This window comes from Rana temporaria, chromosome 1 (assembly GCF_905171775.1).
Source record: "Rana temporaria chromosome 1, aRanTem1.1, whole genome shotgun sequence".
In the NCBI taxonomy this organism is placed as follows: Eukaryota; Metazoa; Chordata; class Amphibia; order Anura; family Ranidae; genus Rana; species Rana temporaria.
In genome coordinates, this window is record NC_053489.1 from 288,867,394 (window position 1) to 288,884,627 (window position 17,234).

Genomic DNA, 17,234 nt, shown 5'->3' on the forward strand with positions numbered 1-17,234 from the left:
GGATCCCTTACATTAAGCTGTGGATGTTTTATTTAAAATAAAACCTTTAAAAAGGAGAAGTGTGGAGTTAGAAAAATAAACAACCATCTATACTCGCCTCCCTGCTGCAACTATAGACTGTTCTCCACCAACTCGAACACGGAGAACAAGTGATCATTTGACCGCTGGCCACTCAGTTCTCAGTCAGCTCAGAGCAGCGACTATCAGTCATCGGTATCCACTCTGCCCCTCTAGCGCCAGTCTTGGGAGAAGACGGGAGCAGCTAGCTCAGGCTCTCAGTAGTGTGCTGAAAGGCTGAGCCAGCAGCTGATCAGGCATCTGGGTGGATCCCGACAGTATTGTCTGGATCTTTCCAGAGAAAAAGAAGAAATGGCTGCACCTCCAAAGGTTCCAAAACAAAAATACCTTTTATTAAAAAACGACCAGAACACATCAAGGAACCAAGTACTTAGTCGCGTAGATGCGTTTACACATCACACATCACTTCATGCATTCTGGTCGTTTTTCAAAAAAAGGTATTTTTTGTTTTGGAACCTTTGAATGTGCAGCAATTTCTTATTTTTCTCAAGTTTGTACGGAGGCGGGCTGGGGGTAGCACTCCTACTTGGTTCCAATAAGAGGCATTGCATACACTTGGAGCAGCGGATTCCTTTTTTCTTGAACCTTTCCAGAGCCTGGAACAGCTCTGTGACGTCAGCCAACAGCGGACTTTAGCAGGTGTCCGCTGATTCTGGTCACAGCAGAGACAAGCAAGCTTTGGGCCGTACTTCTCTTTTGAGCAACTTTGAAAAAAGTAATTACGTACAGTAGTTCTGTTTTAAAAAAAAAAAAAAAGTTTTAACTACAACACCACTTTACATATTTACTTGTTTCAAAGATACTTACAGTATGGGGGTTATTTACAAAAGGCAAATCCACTTTGCACTGCAAGTGCACTTGTAAGTTCAGTCGCTGTAGATCTAAGGGGACATGCAAGGAGAATAAAAAAAAAACAGCATTTTAGCTGGCACATGATTGGATGATAAAATCAGCAGAGCTTCCCCTCATTTTAGAGATTCCCCTCGGATCCACAGCGACTGCACCTCCAAGTGCATTTGCAGTACGCTTGTATTGCAAAGTTGATTTACCTTTTGTAAATAACCCCCCTATGTCTGTTTAAAAAAAAAAAAAAAAGTACATGTTTAACAGCAAAGTATGTTCTAATTGGGGAACATCTCATTATCATTACCTAACATTTCAAAAGTTATTTTAATAGCACTGTCCAAGATTGCTGTTATTTATACATTTTATCCACTGCCAAAAAAAGCTGTTCTGTGTAAATGGTTTGTGGTATTTTTCCAATGAAGTAAAATAAAATAAAATTGTATATGTATACAGTATGATAAGAACAGACATTTCAGGACAAATGAGAAGACAACTGTCATGTCATTCTGTCCAATTATTCGTCATAAAAATAAAGAAAAAAAAAATGTGATTTGTGGTGACAATCCCATTAGCGTGATGGGCCCCTGATATCAATTACCTCTTCAGTTTCAATTTAGCAGTGTGGTCACACAGCAGCGTTGCTATCAGCGACCTATGCTGATCCAAGTCTTTCAGGCATGACACTCTTTAAATTGCTGCCTTTTGTTCTACTGTCACAGCTTGTATTAGCCAGAAACAAAAGACAGCGATATTCAGCTATTGAGGTCAAGGCTTGCAGGAGAAGGAATTGAACAAGCAAGCAAATCTACTGCAGGGAAGTGAAAAGTTACTTCTGTCCATCACAGAAAGGCTTTCTAGACAACTAGGGCGATGACAGGATTTCAATTTGGTGCTGATGGATCATTATAGAATCTGAAGGGTTTTTAGGCGGCCGACAAAGATGTTCAACTTTTGAAACTTATTTGACTATTTATATGGTTTTTTCAGTATGTCATTATTTACCAAACAGCCATAAGAATCATTTTGTTTTCCATGTCACAGAAATGACAAAGAAAATGTATTTTAAAGAGTGGTTAAGGTTTAGATGAAGGACGCATGGGAAATAAGGGAAAGGAGACATAAATGCAGAGGGTAATAAATACAAATAAATCTTTTATTTTAAGCAAAGGGTGCTAAATTACATTTTTAATAAAAGGTAAATGTTCCTCTTGCAGAAGTTTACAAAAAAAAAATAAAAAATGTAATTTAGTTAAAGTGGAAGTTCAGGCAAAACCTAACACTAATAGCTAGATTCAGAAAGAGTTGAGCCGGCGTATCAGTAGATACGCTGTCGTAACTCGGAATCTAAGCCGTCGTATCTTTAAGTGTATTCTCAAAATGAGATACACTTAAATCTAGCTAAGATACGACGACCTGCACCGTCGTATCTTAGCTTTCTACTTCGGCCGGCCACTAGGGGCGTGAAAGCCGTTTTACGCCTAGAATGCGTAAATCAGCGAGATACGTCTATTCACGAACGTACGCTTGCCTGTCGCAGTAAAGATACGCCGTTTACGTAAGGCGTTTTCAGGCGTAAAGTTAGTCTAACAAAAAGCTGGCCTAGCCAATGTTAAGTATGGACGTCGGTCCCGCGTCGAATTTTGAAATTTTAAGTTGTTTGCGTAAGTCGTCTGTGAATGGGGCTGGACGTAATTTACGTTCACGTCGAAACCAATAAGTCCTTGCGGCGTAATTTGGAGCATGCGCACTGGGATACGTCCACGGACAGGGCATGCGCCGTTCGTTCAAAACGTCATTTACGCAGGGTCATGGTTTATTTACATAAAACACGCCCACCTCTTCACAATTTGAAATAGTCACGCTTACGCCGGCCCATTTACGCTACGCCGCCGTAACTTTGGAGGCAAGTGCTTTGTGAATACAGCACTTGCCTCTCTGACTTACAGCGGCGTAGCGAAAATACGATACGCTACGCCGGCTGAAACATACGCCGCCCTACGTGAATCCAGCTAATAAACCTGCTTTCTGCCACATTCTAAACCCAATCTATCTAACCCTGTAAAGCAAAAATCGCTGTACTTGCCTATTCTGCAGCCGATCCTGTCCAGTCCCAGCATTGGCTTCAGTGTGTAGGTGTGTGCAGGAGAGGCAGCCGATAAGTAGGGTTGCCACCTCATCCCTTTAAAACAGAACACATATTAATTACACAGGTTCTGTGGCTAATTAAGGTGGTAATTAGACTCATTTGGTGCCTTACCTGCATTAAATTAGCCTCAGAACCTGTGTAATTCATATGTGTTCTGTTTTGAGCCCTGGTTCACACTGGGCTGCGGGAGTGAAGCCGTGCGAGTTCAGCTGAACTCGCACGATTTCACTCCCGCCGGCAGTCCCGATTTCGGCCGCGATTTAAGAGACATCTGTGCAGGTTTCTGCACAGATGTCTATGTAAATCGCGGCCCGAAATCGCAAAAAGTAGTACAGGAACTACTTTTTGAAATCGGTGCAGCGCCGCAGATGCGGCGTCGCACCGATTAGGACAGTGTCATTGCCGACAATTGGCAGCAAATGCCGTCGATTTGAGATGCGATTTCACATGTGAAATCGCATCTCAAATTGAAGGAAATCGTACCCAGTGTGAACCTGGGCTAAAGGGATGAGGTGGCAACCCTACCGATAAGGGAAGCCCCATAGTAAGTTTATGGGCGATGTCACATCCCAGGCGTTGTCGGTCCTCTCCTGCACACAGCTTCTGCCACTGGAAACCGGATCGGCTGCAGAATAGGTAAGGACAGTGATATTTGCTTTACAGGGTTAGATAGATTAGGTTTATAATGTGGCAGAGAGCAGGTTTAGCGTTCGTTTATGCCTGGACTTACACTTTAGGTTTTGGATAGCATGTTGGGGGGATAGAACCCTAATCATACTGACAATGATCCTTACACAGTTTAATTGAATCTACAATGGCATCAATGAGCAAACTTTTTAGTCATACTCAAACACTTTATGAAGTCATGGGAAGTATACATACATATAGCCAGATTCAGTAAGAGTTAGGTCGGCGTATCAGTAGATACGCCGACCTAACTCAGAATCTGCGCCGACCTATGTTTAAGTGTATTCTCAAACAGAGATACGCTTAAACATATCTAAGATAGGACGGCTTGCGCCGTCCTATCTTAGGTTGCAATATTTCTGCTGGCCGCTAGGTGGCGCTTCCATTGCGGTTGGCGTAGAATATGCAAATCAGTAGATACGCCTATTCACGAACGTACGCCCAAACATTTACGCCGTTTATACAAGAGATAGGCCGCCTAAAGTTATTCCATCAAATAGATGAAATAGTAATGTTAAAGTATGGCCCCTGTTCCCGTGTCGGAATTCGAAAATTTTACGTTGTTTGCGTAAGTCGTCCGTGAATAGGGATTTACGTCGTTTACGTCCACGTCGAAATCAATAGGCCCGTGCGGCGGACGTAGCCGCAATGCACACTGGGAAATGTAGGCGCACGGCGCATGCGCAGTTAAAAAAAACACGTCAAAAAACGTCAGGTCAAGCCCCATTAACATAAAACACGCCCCCTCAGCCAAATTTGAATTAGGCGCCATTACGCCTGCCCGCTTTAGGCTACGCCGCCGTAAACTTAGCAGGCAAGTACATTGTGAATCATGTACTTGCCTCGCTAACTTACGGCGGCGTAGCTTAAATGCCTTAAGCTACGCCGCCTTAAAGTTGCGGCCATGTATGTGAATCTAGCCAATAGTGCGAAAGCCAATATAAGCGCTTTCCCATAAAGCAAACACTTTTAGGATTTTAATTGTGTAAATAACTTAAAAAAAAAAAAAATTGGGATGCGGTGAGAGGAACACCTTTGTCAGTTTTTATTGTAGTCACTGTCCCTAATGGAGAAATTTCCCTCACATTCAGTCCTGTCACCACACAAAAGTGAGAAGTGACCCCCAAACAGAAACGCAGACAGAAATCCAACCCTTTCCCACTCTATAAAAAATATATTTGTATTGCCATCTTTATCCCCAATGGAGATTCTTTTTTTCTGGCCATGATGACCTCACCGGAAGTAAAATATATTCTCACTGATGGGGACATAAGAATAAAATCTGAGAACATTTTTAAACCTTCTCCACTCTAGCCAAAACTAAAAAAAAAAAAAATATGAAATTGATCGGTGACCTACTAATGTCAGCCAAATCATGTGCTTAAGAAAGTCTATTCTGTTCCAAGTGATCCATTGTAGCAATAAAAAAAAAAAAAAAAAAACCACACACACACACATTAAAAAATAGTTCAGTTTCCTAAAATCTGTGTTGATTCAACAGTTCAAGGAAGTACAAAATGTGACCGGTGGCTGTAAAAAATGTTTTAATAGTAAACCTGTACTTCCAACGAGGAGTTACCTGTAATGATTATCATCCAGTAAGCCAAGAGGCTGTAGTCATCACATACCTAACTTTTTTGGCTCAATAGTACATTATTATGTATTACAAAGCACAAATAAGGACTGTGGCAAGGGGATCAATAAGGATACAACTACCTCAAGCAAGGAATACAATAAACCTGGATGGCCAGTGGAAAAACAAATGTGTTTTGTAAAGAAGTACATTCAAAATGGGGAAACATCCACGCTGCTCTGGAGAAGGGACGTTTAGTTTAAAGGTGAAAAAACACAGGCTCTGTTCACGCCATCTCCGCATCCGTCTCACAGCAGGGGTCCGATGCATCCCCATTCACCAGTTCAGGTCAGATTTCAGCCCAAATATTGGGCTGAATTCAGACCTGAAACAGACCAAAAGACACACATCGGTTTTATGCAAAATGCACCGGACCTGCTGCAGAGATATGTGAACCTGCTCCATAGAGAGCCGGTCAACATCTCCTGCTATTGTGAATTGGATGCGTGGATCCTGCATCCAATTCGCAATGGTGTGAACCCAGCCTTAGGCCGGATAAAGTCAGATATATAAGGGGGATTCTGGCGCTCCAAGTTATGTGTTGCCCTTAGTGAAAAATAGTAAGTGGCTGTAATAGCATTTCCTAATGATCTAATGACTCCTAATAAAAGAAGGCAGCCATCCTCAGAGGGTGTCCAGTACACCTCCGTGACAAGTGTAAGAAAAAGAAGGGGGAGGCGCCAACTTGATGTGGGACTATACAAGTGTTCTCTGTGTACACTTTCTTAACTGAACTCTTTACTACACATTAGGTTGGTGCCCCCCCCTTTTTTTTTTTTAAGCGGGCCATACATGGAGTAGAACCATTAATGGGCAGGCATGAATGTACAAAGTTGATCGATCACCTTGGGTACAAACGGCCTATAGCCGCAAGTGATAATCACGATCTTCTCCCGGCGAGGGCAGCTTCCCCCGCCCTTCCCTGCCTCCCCACCAGGAGAAGACGGTCTGTGTTGATGGGGGAAACAAGCCAATTTCTTTCCTGCAACCCATGGTTGCAAGAAAGAAATTTGCTCCGTATATGGCCGGCCTTAATTCTGAGCAAATATCATCCTGGATTTCAGTTTCAAGTATAAAATTAGCTGCTACAATAAGCACCATATGCAACATACCTGCAACGCATACTTGGCATCAACCACTGATACAATGCCTGCAAAAAGCACAAACAGAAGAAACAAGTAGTAAAATTATATAGTTTAACCTACAAATAAGCATCTTAAAATAGAAGGTCTTCTACATACTGCAAAATGTCTTTTTTCCATTGGAGGCCCACCAAGAAACTATGCCCTGTATGCTTTTCAAGCTTTCATTTTCAGTTTTGACTGGTGTATGAATTAGTCCACCAAATGGGTTTTAATCATGACCCATTCGTTGCTGCTAATGCAACATTGAACAGTACTGCTTGCCCTAAACCTAGCAAATAGAACTCCTAATAGGATGTCTATTAGTACTTTGCAGTCTAGTTAGGTCACTCCTACGGCATGTTCCGGGTACTGCCATGTTCACATAGTTATATTTTGTTAGCTTGAACTGATGTAATTATGCTTATACCATACCGGTGGGATCCCTCTAGAAGCTGGATATCACTGTTGTGGGCAGAGTTATTGTAGTAATCACCACTAGCTTCCAAGTCCTGTGATGAGCTGCTGTCTTGCTGCATTCTGAACACGGGGAATTGGCCACTCGCAAGACACCATTTATAATCGCTTTGCATGTTTTCAATAAATGCAAAGCGTTCTCTGGTTGTAGGAGATGGAAAGGAGGGGCAGCGCCTCTGCATACTCCCACAAAAGTTTACATAACTTTCTAGGGACGGAATGTAGTTTGTCTTGACCTGAACAGATTTTACCTTAACCACCCCCAGTCCGGGCTAATTCAGAAAATGTTCCCAAGCATGTAAAAAAAAATCTGCATTTTTTTCAAGAAAATTTACAGCCCCCAAACACGATATGCCCTGAAGAATAAAATAATGGTTGTTGCAATTTGTTTTTGTAGCACGCGATTTGTGCAGCCGTTTATCAAATGCAAATTTCCAGGAAAAAATATGTTTAAATGCATTTTAGTGAGCACAAACACAACCCAATACCAATTATGTTGGTAAAAAAAAGATGATGTTGCACAGAGTAAATCGATACCAAACATGTCAAGATTTAAAAATTTCCCATGCCCGTGAAATGGCAACAAACAATGGCACATTTACAGGTCAACAGTTTAGAGCTAAATGTCAGCTCTGCTACTAGAATTATTGCGTTCACTCTGAGGTTCATGGCGATTTTAATTTTTTTATTACATTTTTTTGCTAATCACAAGGGATGAACAAAAAATGCTTTTTGCAGTGACAGGCACTCTTTACTGATACATCTGAGGTCCATTGTCTCCTGATCTCTACTCAGCCCTCCAAGGCAGCCGATCAAATTGAGATCAGTTTGATCAGTTTACTGTCTAGCGGTAACAGGCGGAATAACGAATGTTCCTCCCTGTCCTCCGTTTGCAGCTGGTCTGAACAAGTGTGATGGTCCCAGGCACCCAGTGGAACAGGAGAGCCTTGGAATTGAGTCGGGCAGCAGCAGGCGGGCCCTTTTATGTCCTGTAAGACTGACTGGATGGCTATAGAGCTGCTCAAATTTCTTATACATGAACACCCATCGCAGGCTGCAAATTTTGATACCAGGACCATGGTCCTGGTATATCCACTTGTTCCAGAGGACGTACAGGTACATCCTAGAAAAAGGAAATGGCTAAAGTACATGAATCCTGATAGAAATGTGGCCTGCCATTGTTGACCTCCTTCTGAAAATACAAGCCCTCTATATTATTAAGGAACTGGAAAAGGTAAGCGCCAACATAAAGCATAAGTTCGCATTTTAGAACAAGTTAAATGTTAACCCCATATCATTCACTCTCCCGTTAACCCCATATCATTCACTCTTCCTTTTAAGGGAGAGTGTGCAGGATCCTGACACTGCATTCGCAATCTACTAATCTGGGTGCAAAGTAGGAAAAAATTTGCATTTACTGCATAAATATGTGCATTCATTATTTTTTTCCTACAAGATGAACTTAGCCTTTAACGTCAGGGAATTCCATATTTCCCTTGTACCGACCGAAAAATTTTATGAAATAAAAAAGAAAAATCGAAATGAACCTCAGAGTGAACATAATAATTCTAGCAGCAGAGCTCACATTGAACTCTAAACTGGGTCAGCAACTCAGTAGGTATTGAAGCCAATGAATCAGTATGTTGAAACAGCTAGATAGCATTTTAAGAAGCAGAGCAAGGGCAGCCTACAAATTTTTCTTGTCAGATTTTTATTTAGGCTCATTAGTAAATCATTAGTGAACTGAAATAAAAAGTTTCAATGCAGAATTTTAGCTCAGGGCTCAAAATTTCAAGTCCTGAGCTACTAGCCAGGCCTCAAGGGTTACTCGCCACCAGTTGCCCCACCCAGCCCACCTCGCCCCTAAACACGCCCTCATAAATTATCTCATGAAATGACACTTAAATGTTTATGCAGAATTAAATTTATATTAACAACAACTGTATCCGTGCCCATCAATGCAGGCTGCCTATGCCCAACCAATGCAGCCCGTGTGTCCACCACATGCAGCCCGTGTGTCCACCACATGCAGCCCGTGTGTCCACCACATGCAGCCCGTGTGTCCACCACATGCAGCCCGTGTGTCCACCACATGCAGCCTACCTGGTTCCTGTGTGCAGGGGAGGAGAGGAACAGGAGAGCCGCCCGGGTGATCAGAGCGCAGCGCGGGGAACACAGGATAACAGTTTTAATTTTACTTGCCATGTTCATGCCGCTCAAAGTCATATTCAGTCTCGCCCCCTGGCTGGGGAACTTTGATTGAGAGATCACCTGTCACCAGGATTGGACGGGTGATCTGTCTATCAAATTTCCCGGGACCAGGAGGCGGGGCCAACTAGGACAGCGAGCCGGGATGAAAACGGCAATTAAAATGAAAAACTGTTATCCTGTGTTCCCCGCCCTGCGCTCTAAACATCCGGGCGGCTCTCTCTCTCTTCCCCCTCCTCGGTCACTGGGAGAAGGACTCCCATTCCTCGCCAACCCTCAAAATCCACTCGCAAAATGCGAGCAGGCGAGTGGATTTTTTGAGGGCTGTTTTAGCCCTTCCCAGTACAGTATATTAATTTTACATAATTTCCTATCCATTTACACTGCTTCCACTCTGTGCTTACCATCCAGATATATATCGCTTCCTAGTTCAGCATCAACCCAAAACATAGAGGCCACAGCACCTTAAAAACAAAAAAGTTAGGTATTATAAATCTCAGCTTTTCAAATTGTATTTATTAGACAGAAGCAACATCATGTGACATTTTAAATGTAGCATGCTGTATATCATCACAAAATGTTCAAGTTATTTCAAATTCAAACCGGAGATTTAAAGGTTTTGTTACCATAAAAAATAATAAAAAATGTATCCTGTTCCTTTAAAAAAGGTATAAACAACTGCACAGTGCTTGTGCTCTCCTCCACCCCCCCCCCCTCCCTGTCAGCTGTGTCAGTGCCCGCCCCTACACTCCCACTGAAATAACAGGTTCATTTTCAGGCAATCCCCTGTCTTCCATAATGCTATACCTCCACTGTCTCTGCTTTATTTAAAAAAAAGTACCGCTCTTATGACCAGCCACCTATCTCGACCTCACTTCCTCACTGACATCAGTGGTGGATTTTCAGCCCCTCCCACTGCAGCTGTCAGATCAAGAGAGTCGGTCGGTCACATGAGCGCCAAGCCAAGAGAGGAAATAAAAGTATAGATAGCATTTTTTAATAATGCATATACAGTGGAAACATAGCATTATGGAAGATAGGGGATTGCCTGAAAAAAGTGGGTTTACAACCACTTTAAAATAGGTTTTAGCTCTACAGATGCTACTTACAGAATACTAGTCATAGAAAGCCCAATCTGACACAAATGAACCCCAAATGTTGATGTATATCACACAGAATAATAATAATAATAATAAAAAAAATAAAAAAACACACACACAACATATTAACATACCAGTGGATGTTTCACTTAGGCCGGCCATAGACAGTTCGAATGAACCAGCCGAGATCCAAACCGTATATGATCGATCAACTTGTGTACAACCAGCCTGCTGAATTTTGAATGAGATTTTCGCTAGAGACTGTTATAGCTGCTAGCCATAACCAATGTCTTCTTCGCCCCCCGTCCATTAAGGGTGCATTCACATTTGGTAATGTACCTGCACTGGTGCAGGTTACAGTATATTGTCAAAGCTGAACTGATCAAGCTGAAGTTAGAAGGCGATTGCCTACCATGTATAGCTGCACCAGACTTTGCACTCTCCAGTTTTAGTAAATCTCCCCCTAGTACTAAAAATATTTTTTAATAAAGTAATATTTCAGTAAAATCCATTTACTGCTTGCAGCCAGCAGATGGAGAATTACACACTGTGTGAATTCTATTCCGTACAACTGTTGTACTAACAAAAGACCTGAATAAGTCAGGCCGCGTACACACCATCGGACCAAACCGATGAAAACGGACCGAAGTTCAGTTTCATCGGTCCAAACCGTCCGTGTGTACGGCCCATTGGCCTTTTGTCCTTCGGACAAAAATTAGAGAACTTGATTTAAAATCGAACCGATGGACCGCTGACCGATCGGTCCAAACCGATGGTTAGTACACAAAAGCATCGATTCAAAACCCGCGCATGCTCAGAATCAAGTCGACGCATGCTTGGAAGCATTGAACTTCGTTTTTTAAGCACGTCGTGTGTTTTACGTCACCGCAATCTGACCCGATCGGTTTTTGGAACGATGGTGTGTACGCACATCAGACCATCAGTCTGCTTCAGCGGTGAACCGATGAAAATCGTCCGTCGAACCATTCTCATCGGATGGATCGACCCTGTGTACGCGGCCTTAGAAAGCCAAGCAGGATTTTAAAACAATTTGGTAAAATTATTTTATAACAAAAATTAAAAAGTGCTGTACAGCAACAAAAAACAAACTTGTAAACTTAACAAATATACATGGTTTGCTTCTAATAATGTTTGATAGCCCAACAAACACTTCTGCCATAATTCAATCAAGAATTGCTGTCTTCAAAATGGGACATTTAGGAAAACAGATAACCTGATAAAAAACATCTGAGCCTTAAGCACAATTTAATAAAGCTTCCCTTTCCAAGCTCCGATTGACAGCTGTCTCTTCCAGATTCTTGTAAATAATAAAACCAGGCCTTATGTTTTTAAATCACCTGCATTAGCATGTCTCTTTACAGCAGCATCACATAAAAAGAAACAATGACAGCACAGAGATCTATTACACTTTCTGAAAAGCATCAGCGACATGTGCATGGCAGAGCTGTCCAAACAGATGAGAAGCACTGGTAACAAGGCTCACTGAGGCATCAGGAGCTGTCGACTGACATGATCTGATTTGGTTCTTGGAGCATCACTTTATGTCAACATTGTAATACTTGCCAGCAGCTCAAGGTGCTTAACCATGCACAGTATAGGAAAGGCCACAAGTTCTGATGGCTTCTTGATACAAATTGATTTCTTTCCCAAAAAGCTTAATCGTTTTCCAATTTGGCTTAGATGGGGTTTGTAGGTAACGGGGGCTGAATCAATGTCCTATCCTTTAAAGGAGATTACTTTAGCATGACAATTATTTGGCTAGGAAGCCATGTGTGTCAGGTTGATGAACGAGAAATAACTGAAGTGTCAATATAGATTGTTTCCGTGTCACAAAGTGACTACCTGCTCCTTACTTTTAAGCAAAACACCTCTAAAAGTACAATTAAAAGTACATCTAAACCCAATCACTAAAATCTCAAATATGCTTTGACATGTTAATGTGGTTTTAAATAGTTTTTCTCAATATATTTTTAATCTGCAGATTTCATTAAAAAGTACCTGGTGATGGGGAGACAACATTTTTTCTCCAAAGTGTGCAACTGCATTTTTACCCAGTCATTCGTGCCTCAAATGCAGACTACACGTATTGCACAGGCATGGTTTAAAGTTATTACTATCAGTAATACGCAAGTATGTCAGAAAAGGCTGCAAGAGATTAGCAGCAATAAGATGCAAAAAACAATGGCAATGGTTTAGGAAACACAGAGCTTTATTAAACTTAGGTGCATGACAACATGTCTTCCACATAGAAGAGAGGCTTCTCCAACAGTTTTAAGAGGTCTGCGTTCAACATTGTTTTTGTGGTTGTGGGGTATAGAAAGGTTAGAACAGGTCTACATTTTAGTACTGTATGTGACCCTATTTTGCAAGATTTCTGTATCAGTTTCTATGTGATGAGTGTAGCACCAAATGAGCCATGACTAAGCACGAGTTAAGTGCGAAACGCGTCGGCTGTCCTGTTTTGTGGTTGCGGTGACTGTACATGTTCCAGTTTTGAAAATAAAGACAACTTTCTTTTAAAGTTTTCCCGGAGTGCGGCTGTCCATCTTCCTCTTCCTATTGCTATTACCAAATGGGACGTAAAGGGAAATTTCAACAGATACAAACAGCGGGCCAGATTCACCAAAGAGATACGACGGCGTTTCTCCTGATACGCTGTCGTATCTCTGTTTCTATCCATGCGACTGATTCATAGAATCAGTTACGCATAGATAGCCAAAAGATCCGACAGGTGTAATTGTTTTACACTGTCGGATCTTAGAATGCAGTACCGCGGCCGCCGCTGGGGGGAGTTCGCGTCGTAAACCAGTGTCGGGTATGCAAATTAGGAGTTACGGCGATCCACAAAGATTTTTCCCGTCGTTACGGCGTCGCAAGTGTTAGATTTCCGTCGCAAAGATAGTGCACCTTTAACATGGTGTAAAAGTACTCCACCATGTTAAGTATGCCTGTCTTTCCCGCGTCGCTTTTGAATTTTTTTTAAAATCTTTTATTTTTCCCGGCGTAAATCTTTTTTCACGTTGCGATTCACAAAACGTCGGCGCGTCGTAATTTCGCGCAAAGCACGTCGGGAAATTTGCGACGGGAGCATGCGCAGTATGTCCGGCGTGGGAGCGCGCCTAATTTAAATGGTACCCGCCCCATTTGAATTGGACCGCCTTGCGCCGGACCTGTTTACGATACACCGCCGAAAATTTCCAGGTAAGTGCTTTGTGGATCGGGCACTAAATCGGAAAAATTGCGGCGGTGTAACGTAAACCGGTTACGTTACGCTGCGCCCGCTCTACGTGACACCAGGGGGTGGATACAATACATTTTTAGTGGCACCCTCATTCATCGTAAAAGGCTGCATGTTTTCAAATGCGTGAAAATGCATGGTTCCATGCGGCCTCATCTTTAAAAAAAAGGGTCAGAGACTTTTACCATTTGCTTCCTGCAGGAACAACAGCCCATTTAAAAGAATGGTGTTGCTGCTGTGCCCACACAATCGTGAGCTGCACCACCCGTACAACTGTGAACCTTGCCTTAGTCATGATTAGTAAGAGCAATGGTAAGTTTTCTGTACAATCAAAAAAAAAAAACTAAAATTGTGTGAACACAAAGTATAGTACCTGGATCTGCCAAGCCTGTTGTTTCCAGTAGTATGTAGTCAAACTTTCCCTTCTTTTGCATCAGATTTTCAATTGCTTTTAAACCGTTGTCCCTGAAATAAAATAGTACAGTTTATAGAAGACAAGAAACACAAGGTTGACAGTCGAAAAATAATCATGTTCTGCAGCAAATGTCTTAAACGCACATGAGCTGCAAGTATATGTAAATCCTAACAATACACTTCTCATTTTCGTACTTTTGGTCTGGTAAAAATATTTAAAGTATTTTAATATAAAAAAATCTTGTTAATCACTTTAGAAATTTAGAGATGGCCTGTGCACATTTTCTGTGTTTTCTTTAGCCCTTCTAGTTATTATCTTTGGGCAATGCATTGATAAGCATTTATGGTGTAGTTTCAAGAGTGGAAGGGGATGTGTAGTTTAGCAAAACAAAACTGGGGCAGGCTTAGAAAAATAGTTTGAAAATGGATAGAAAGCTGGCTAACAGACAGAATTCAGAGAGTAGGGGTGAATGATTCTTACTCTGAATGGTCCAAGGTCATCAGTGGTGTACCCCAAGGTTCAGGGTTGGGACCCTTACTTAAGATTCTTATAAATTATATTGGGTCTGGGATTAAAAGTACAATTTCAGTCTTTGCAGATGACACTAAGCTATGCAGCGGAATAACATCTTTACAAGATGTCTCCAATTTACAAGGCGACCTCAATGCACGGTTTAATTGGGCAACTATGTGGCAGATAAGGTTTAATGTTGATAAATGTAAAGTTGTGCACTTGGGGGCTAAGAATATGCATGCATCCGCAAAATCACCTCAATCTCTGTCCTAACGTCCCCCCTCATAGCGCTCCTTAACTTTCCAGTGAAGGACAACTCCAGGATTACACAACACCTCATTTATTTATTTTTATCATCCTAGGAGCCAAGCTTACCCTGGCTAAAGCTTGGTAAAAAAAAAAAAAAAAAAAAAAAGAAGATCTCCTGGATTATGAAATAAGAGAAGATGGCAAGTGTAATCCTGGACCGCTCTGACAAATTCAAACAAACTTGGGAACCCTGGGCAACATTTGTAGGAGTTACCCTTTAACATTGACCTCGAGAGTAACTACTACCCGCTTATTCCCCTCCAGTCGACTCCCATTCTTCTCCACATCCCATTTCATCTCCCCCCCCCCCCCCACCTTTCTTTCTCTCACCTCTCTCTGTTAGTTACTGGGCCTCAGCCCTTATCCAAGTGGACATAGCCAAGGCCAGGGTCAGACATCATCCCAGATATGGCCACTACGTTTCTCTCTATAGAAAGAAGCTTCCTGGTGACCCAAACCCCAGTTATGCGTTTCATTTTCATCCATCAGTGTTTAATCAGTAGCCTCTCTTGTACTAGAACTAGATTCATCGTATCCCGTGTGCTCAGAGGCCTAGTTAGTGTTTATACTAGATCATGCAATCTTGGAATTTCCTTGGGCGGGGGGCAGCAGGGGTTTGGGGAGCCCCGCCACAGTGTGACCTCTTTTGGGGTGGTGGAGCTTTCCCCTCTCTCCCCACTTGTCATTCCACACGCCAATGACATTTATTGATGGACGCCGAGAACGCAATTGATATCCGGAATCCCTGACCAATTTGCACCGCAGATTTTGTTTGAAACTTATATGATATTTTGTGCAACCCTTCTTGACTTATATGTTACCCATGAGACCATGTTGGTCGACTCAGGGCTAATGGACCTTATTATATCTTTGTTTTCAGCTGTTTTTTTTCCTTGAAAATAAAATATATTGAAACGAAGAAAAAAAAAAATAGAATATGCAAGCATCTTCTATACTGGGGGGGGGGGGGGTGTACAACTGAAGTAATCAATGGTAAAGGAGGATCTGGATCTCCTTCACTCCCAGCCCCGCCCCTCCCCTCTCGTACAGACTTGGTTGATAACAATGTTTACCTGAAGCTGCTCATCCCCCTTACTCCTAGAAAAGCCTGCATTGTTTGTAATATCGAGGGAGAGAACAGCTTATTGCAGGTTTCAGTGGCATACCTATGGGCAGGATGGGCCGCCCCGAGTGCCACACATTCAGGGGTTGTCAGGCCAGCTATCAGTGATGGGACAAGGCAGGACGGTTGCACTGTAGCTGCAGCTGGCTCTCTATATTTGTGTGTGTCAGCAGCACTGCTCCTCCGTTATTCAGCTCACAGTCAGGCTCTTTACTGCCACCTCTGGCTTCTTCCTGCACGTGCATCCCTCGTGTATACTATATTTTAAATTGCAGCTCCTCTGGTGTCTCACAGGGACAAGTAACAGAACCAGGGAGTACTAGAAGGACCACCTTACAAGTGGGGGCTGTGAGTACAAGTGAAGGTAGGAGGCCATTTATGTAAGGGGGGGCAGCTGAGTGTGTACAGGGAGGTGTGTGCGTAGACACGTGAGGGGGGGGGACCCGAGTGCATAGACGTGTGAGGTGTATAACTGGACACTAACATTTATAGGTAAAGTTGATCCAGGAAAGGATTTTTTTTCCCTTGCTGGAGCAAATTGGATCCTGCTCTGCTATTTTTTTTGCCTTTCCTCTTGTGGGTATAGGATTGCATCATTTTTTTCCCTTTTATTGGTTGAACTAGATGGACTTGTGTCTTTTTTCAACCAAACTAACTATGCAACTCCTATAGCATTTCCAAAGTATCCATCAGTCTCCTGCAGCATGTCCGCAGACTCTGTTCATCTCTTATATTACGTATGCAATCTCTGACAATCTCCGGTACTGTGTCCACAGTCTCTGACCCTCTCTTGCATCATGGCTATAGTCAATGACTATATCCTGTTGTGCGTTTGCCAGCCTTGATAATGAATATTCACTGAACTTTATGTGTGGCACTTGGGTGATGTTGTGGGCCACAAATGAGGCCCACCATATCAAGGAAGTTGACCACCACAGGGTTAAACTTACAATAATTCAAGATGTATCTGGTGGTTTTAGGCAAGTGATCAACCTTTAATACAGTTTTTGTTACTCAGCCCCACATAAATCCGAGTAAAACAACCATACTGCTTTATGGGTCACTGCCAGATCATATTAGACATCGTTATACCTGTTGGGAATTGCTATAATTTATGAGAGTTCAATAAAGCAGTAACACCACGTTTATGGCATTTTTTTTCTTGGAAAACCACCTGCATCAGTTCGCAGATTAGGAAACTGGCAGTAATTAGGACACGCTCTGAGCTGGTGTATGGTGGTATGCCAGTGCTCAGAGTGGGGCATAACTGAGCTGAGAAGTGGTCATGTATAAGACAGCTTCTTGCACAGGGCTCTATA

At 42.4% G+C, this 17,234-nt stretch overlaps 1 protein-coding gene across 1 annotated transcript in view; it reads right to left on the minus strand.

Annotated features, from left to right (window-relative positions):
• The window catches only part of CBWD3 (COBW domain containing 3), a 92,806-nt gene that overhangs the window by 38,139 nt on the left and 37,433 nt on the right, over positions 1 to 17,234 (minus strand). The window contains exons 5-7 of the mRNA XM_040357029.1: positions 13,929 to 14,020; positions 9,601 to 9,660; positions 6,503 to 6,540 (exon numbers count right to left, since the gene is read on the minus strand). Coding sequence (XP_040212963.1) covers positions 6,503 to 6,540; positions 9,601 to 9,660; positions 13,929 to 14,020 — 190 coding nt within the window. The remainder of the gene's footprint in view (positions 1 to 6,502; positions 6,541 to 9,600; positions 9,661 to 13,928; positions 14,021 to 17,234) is intronic.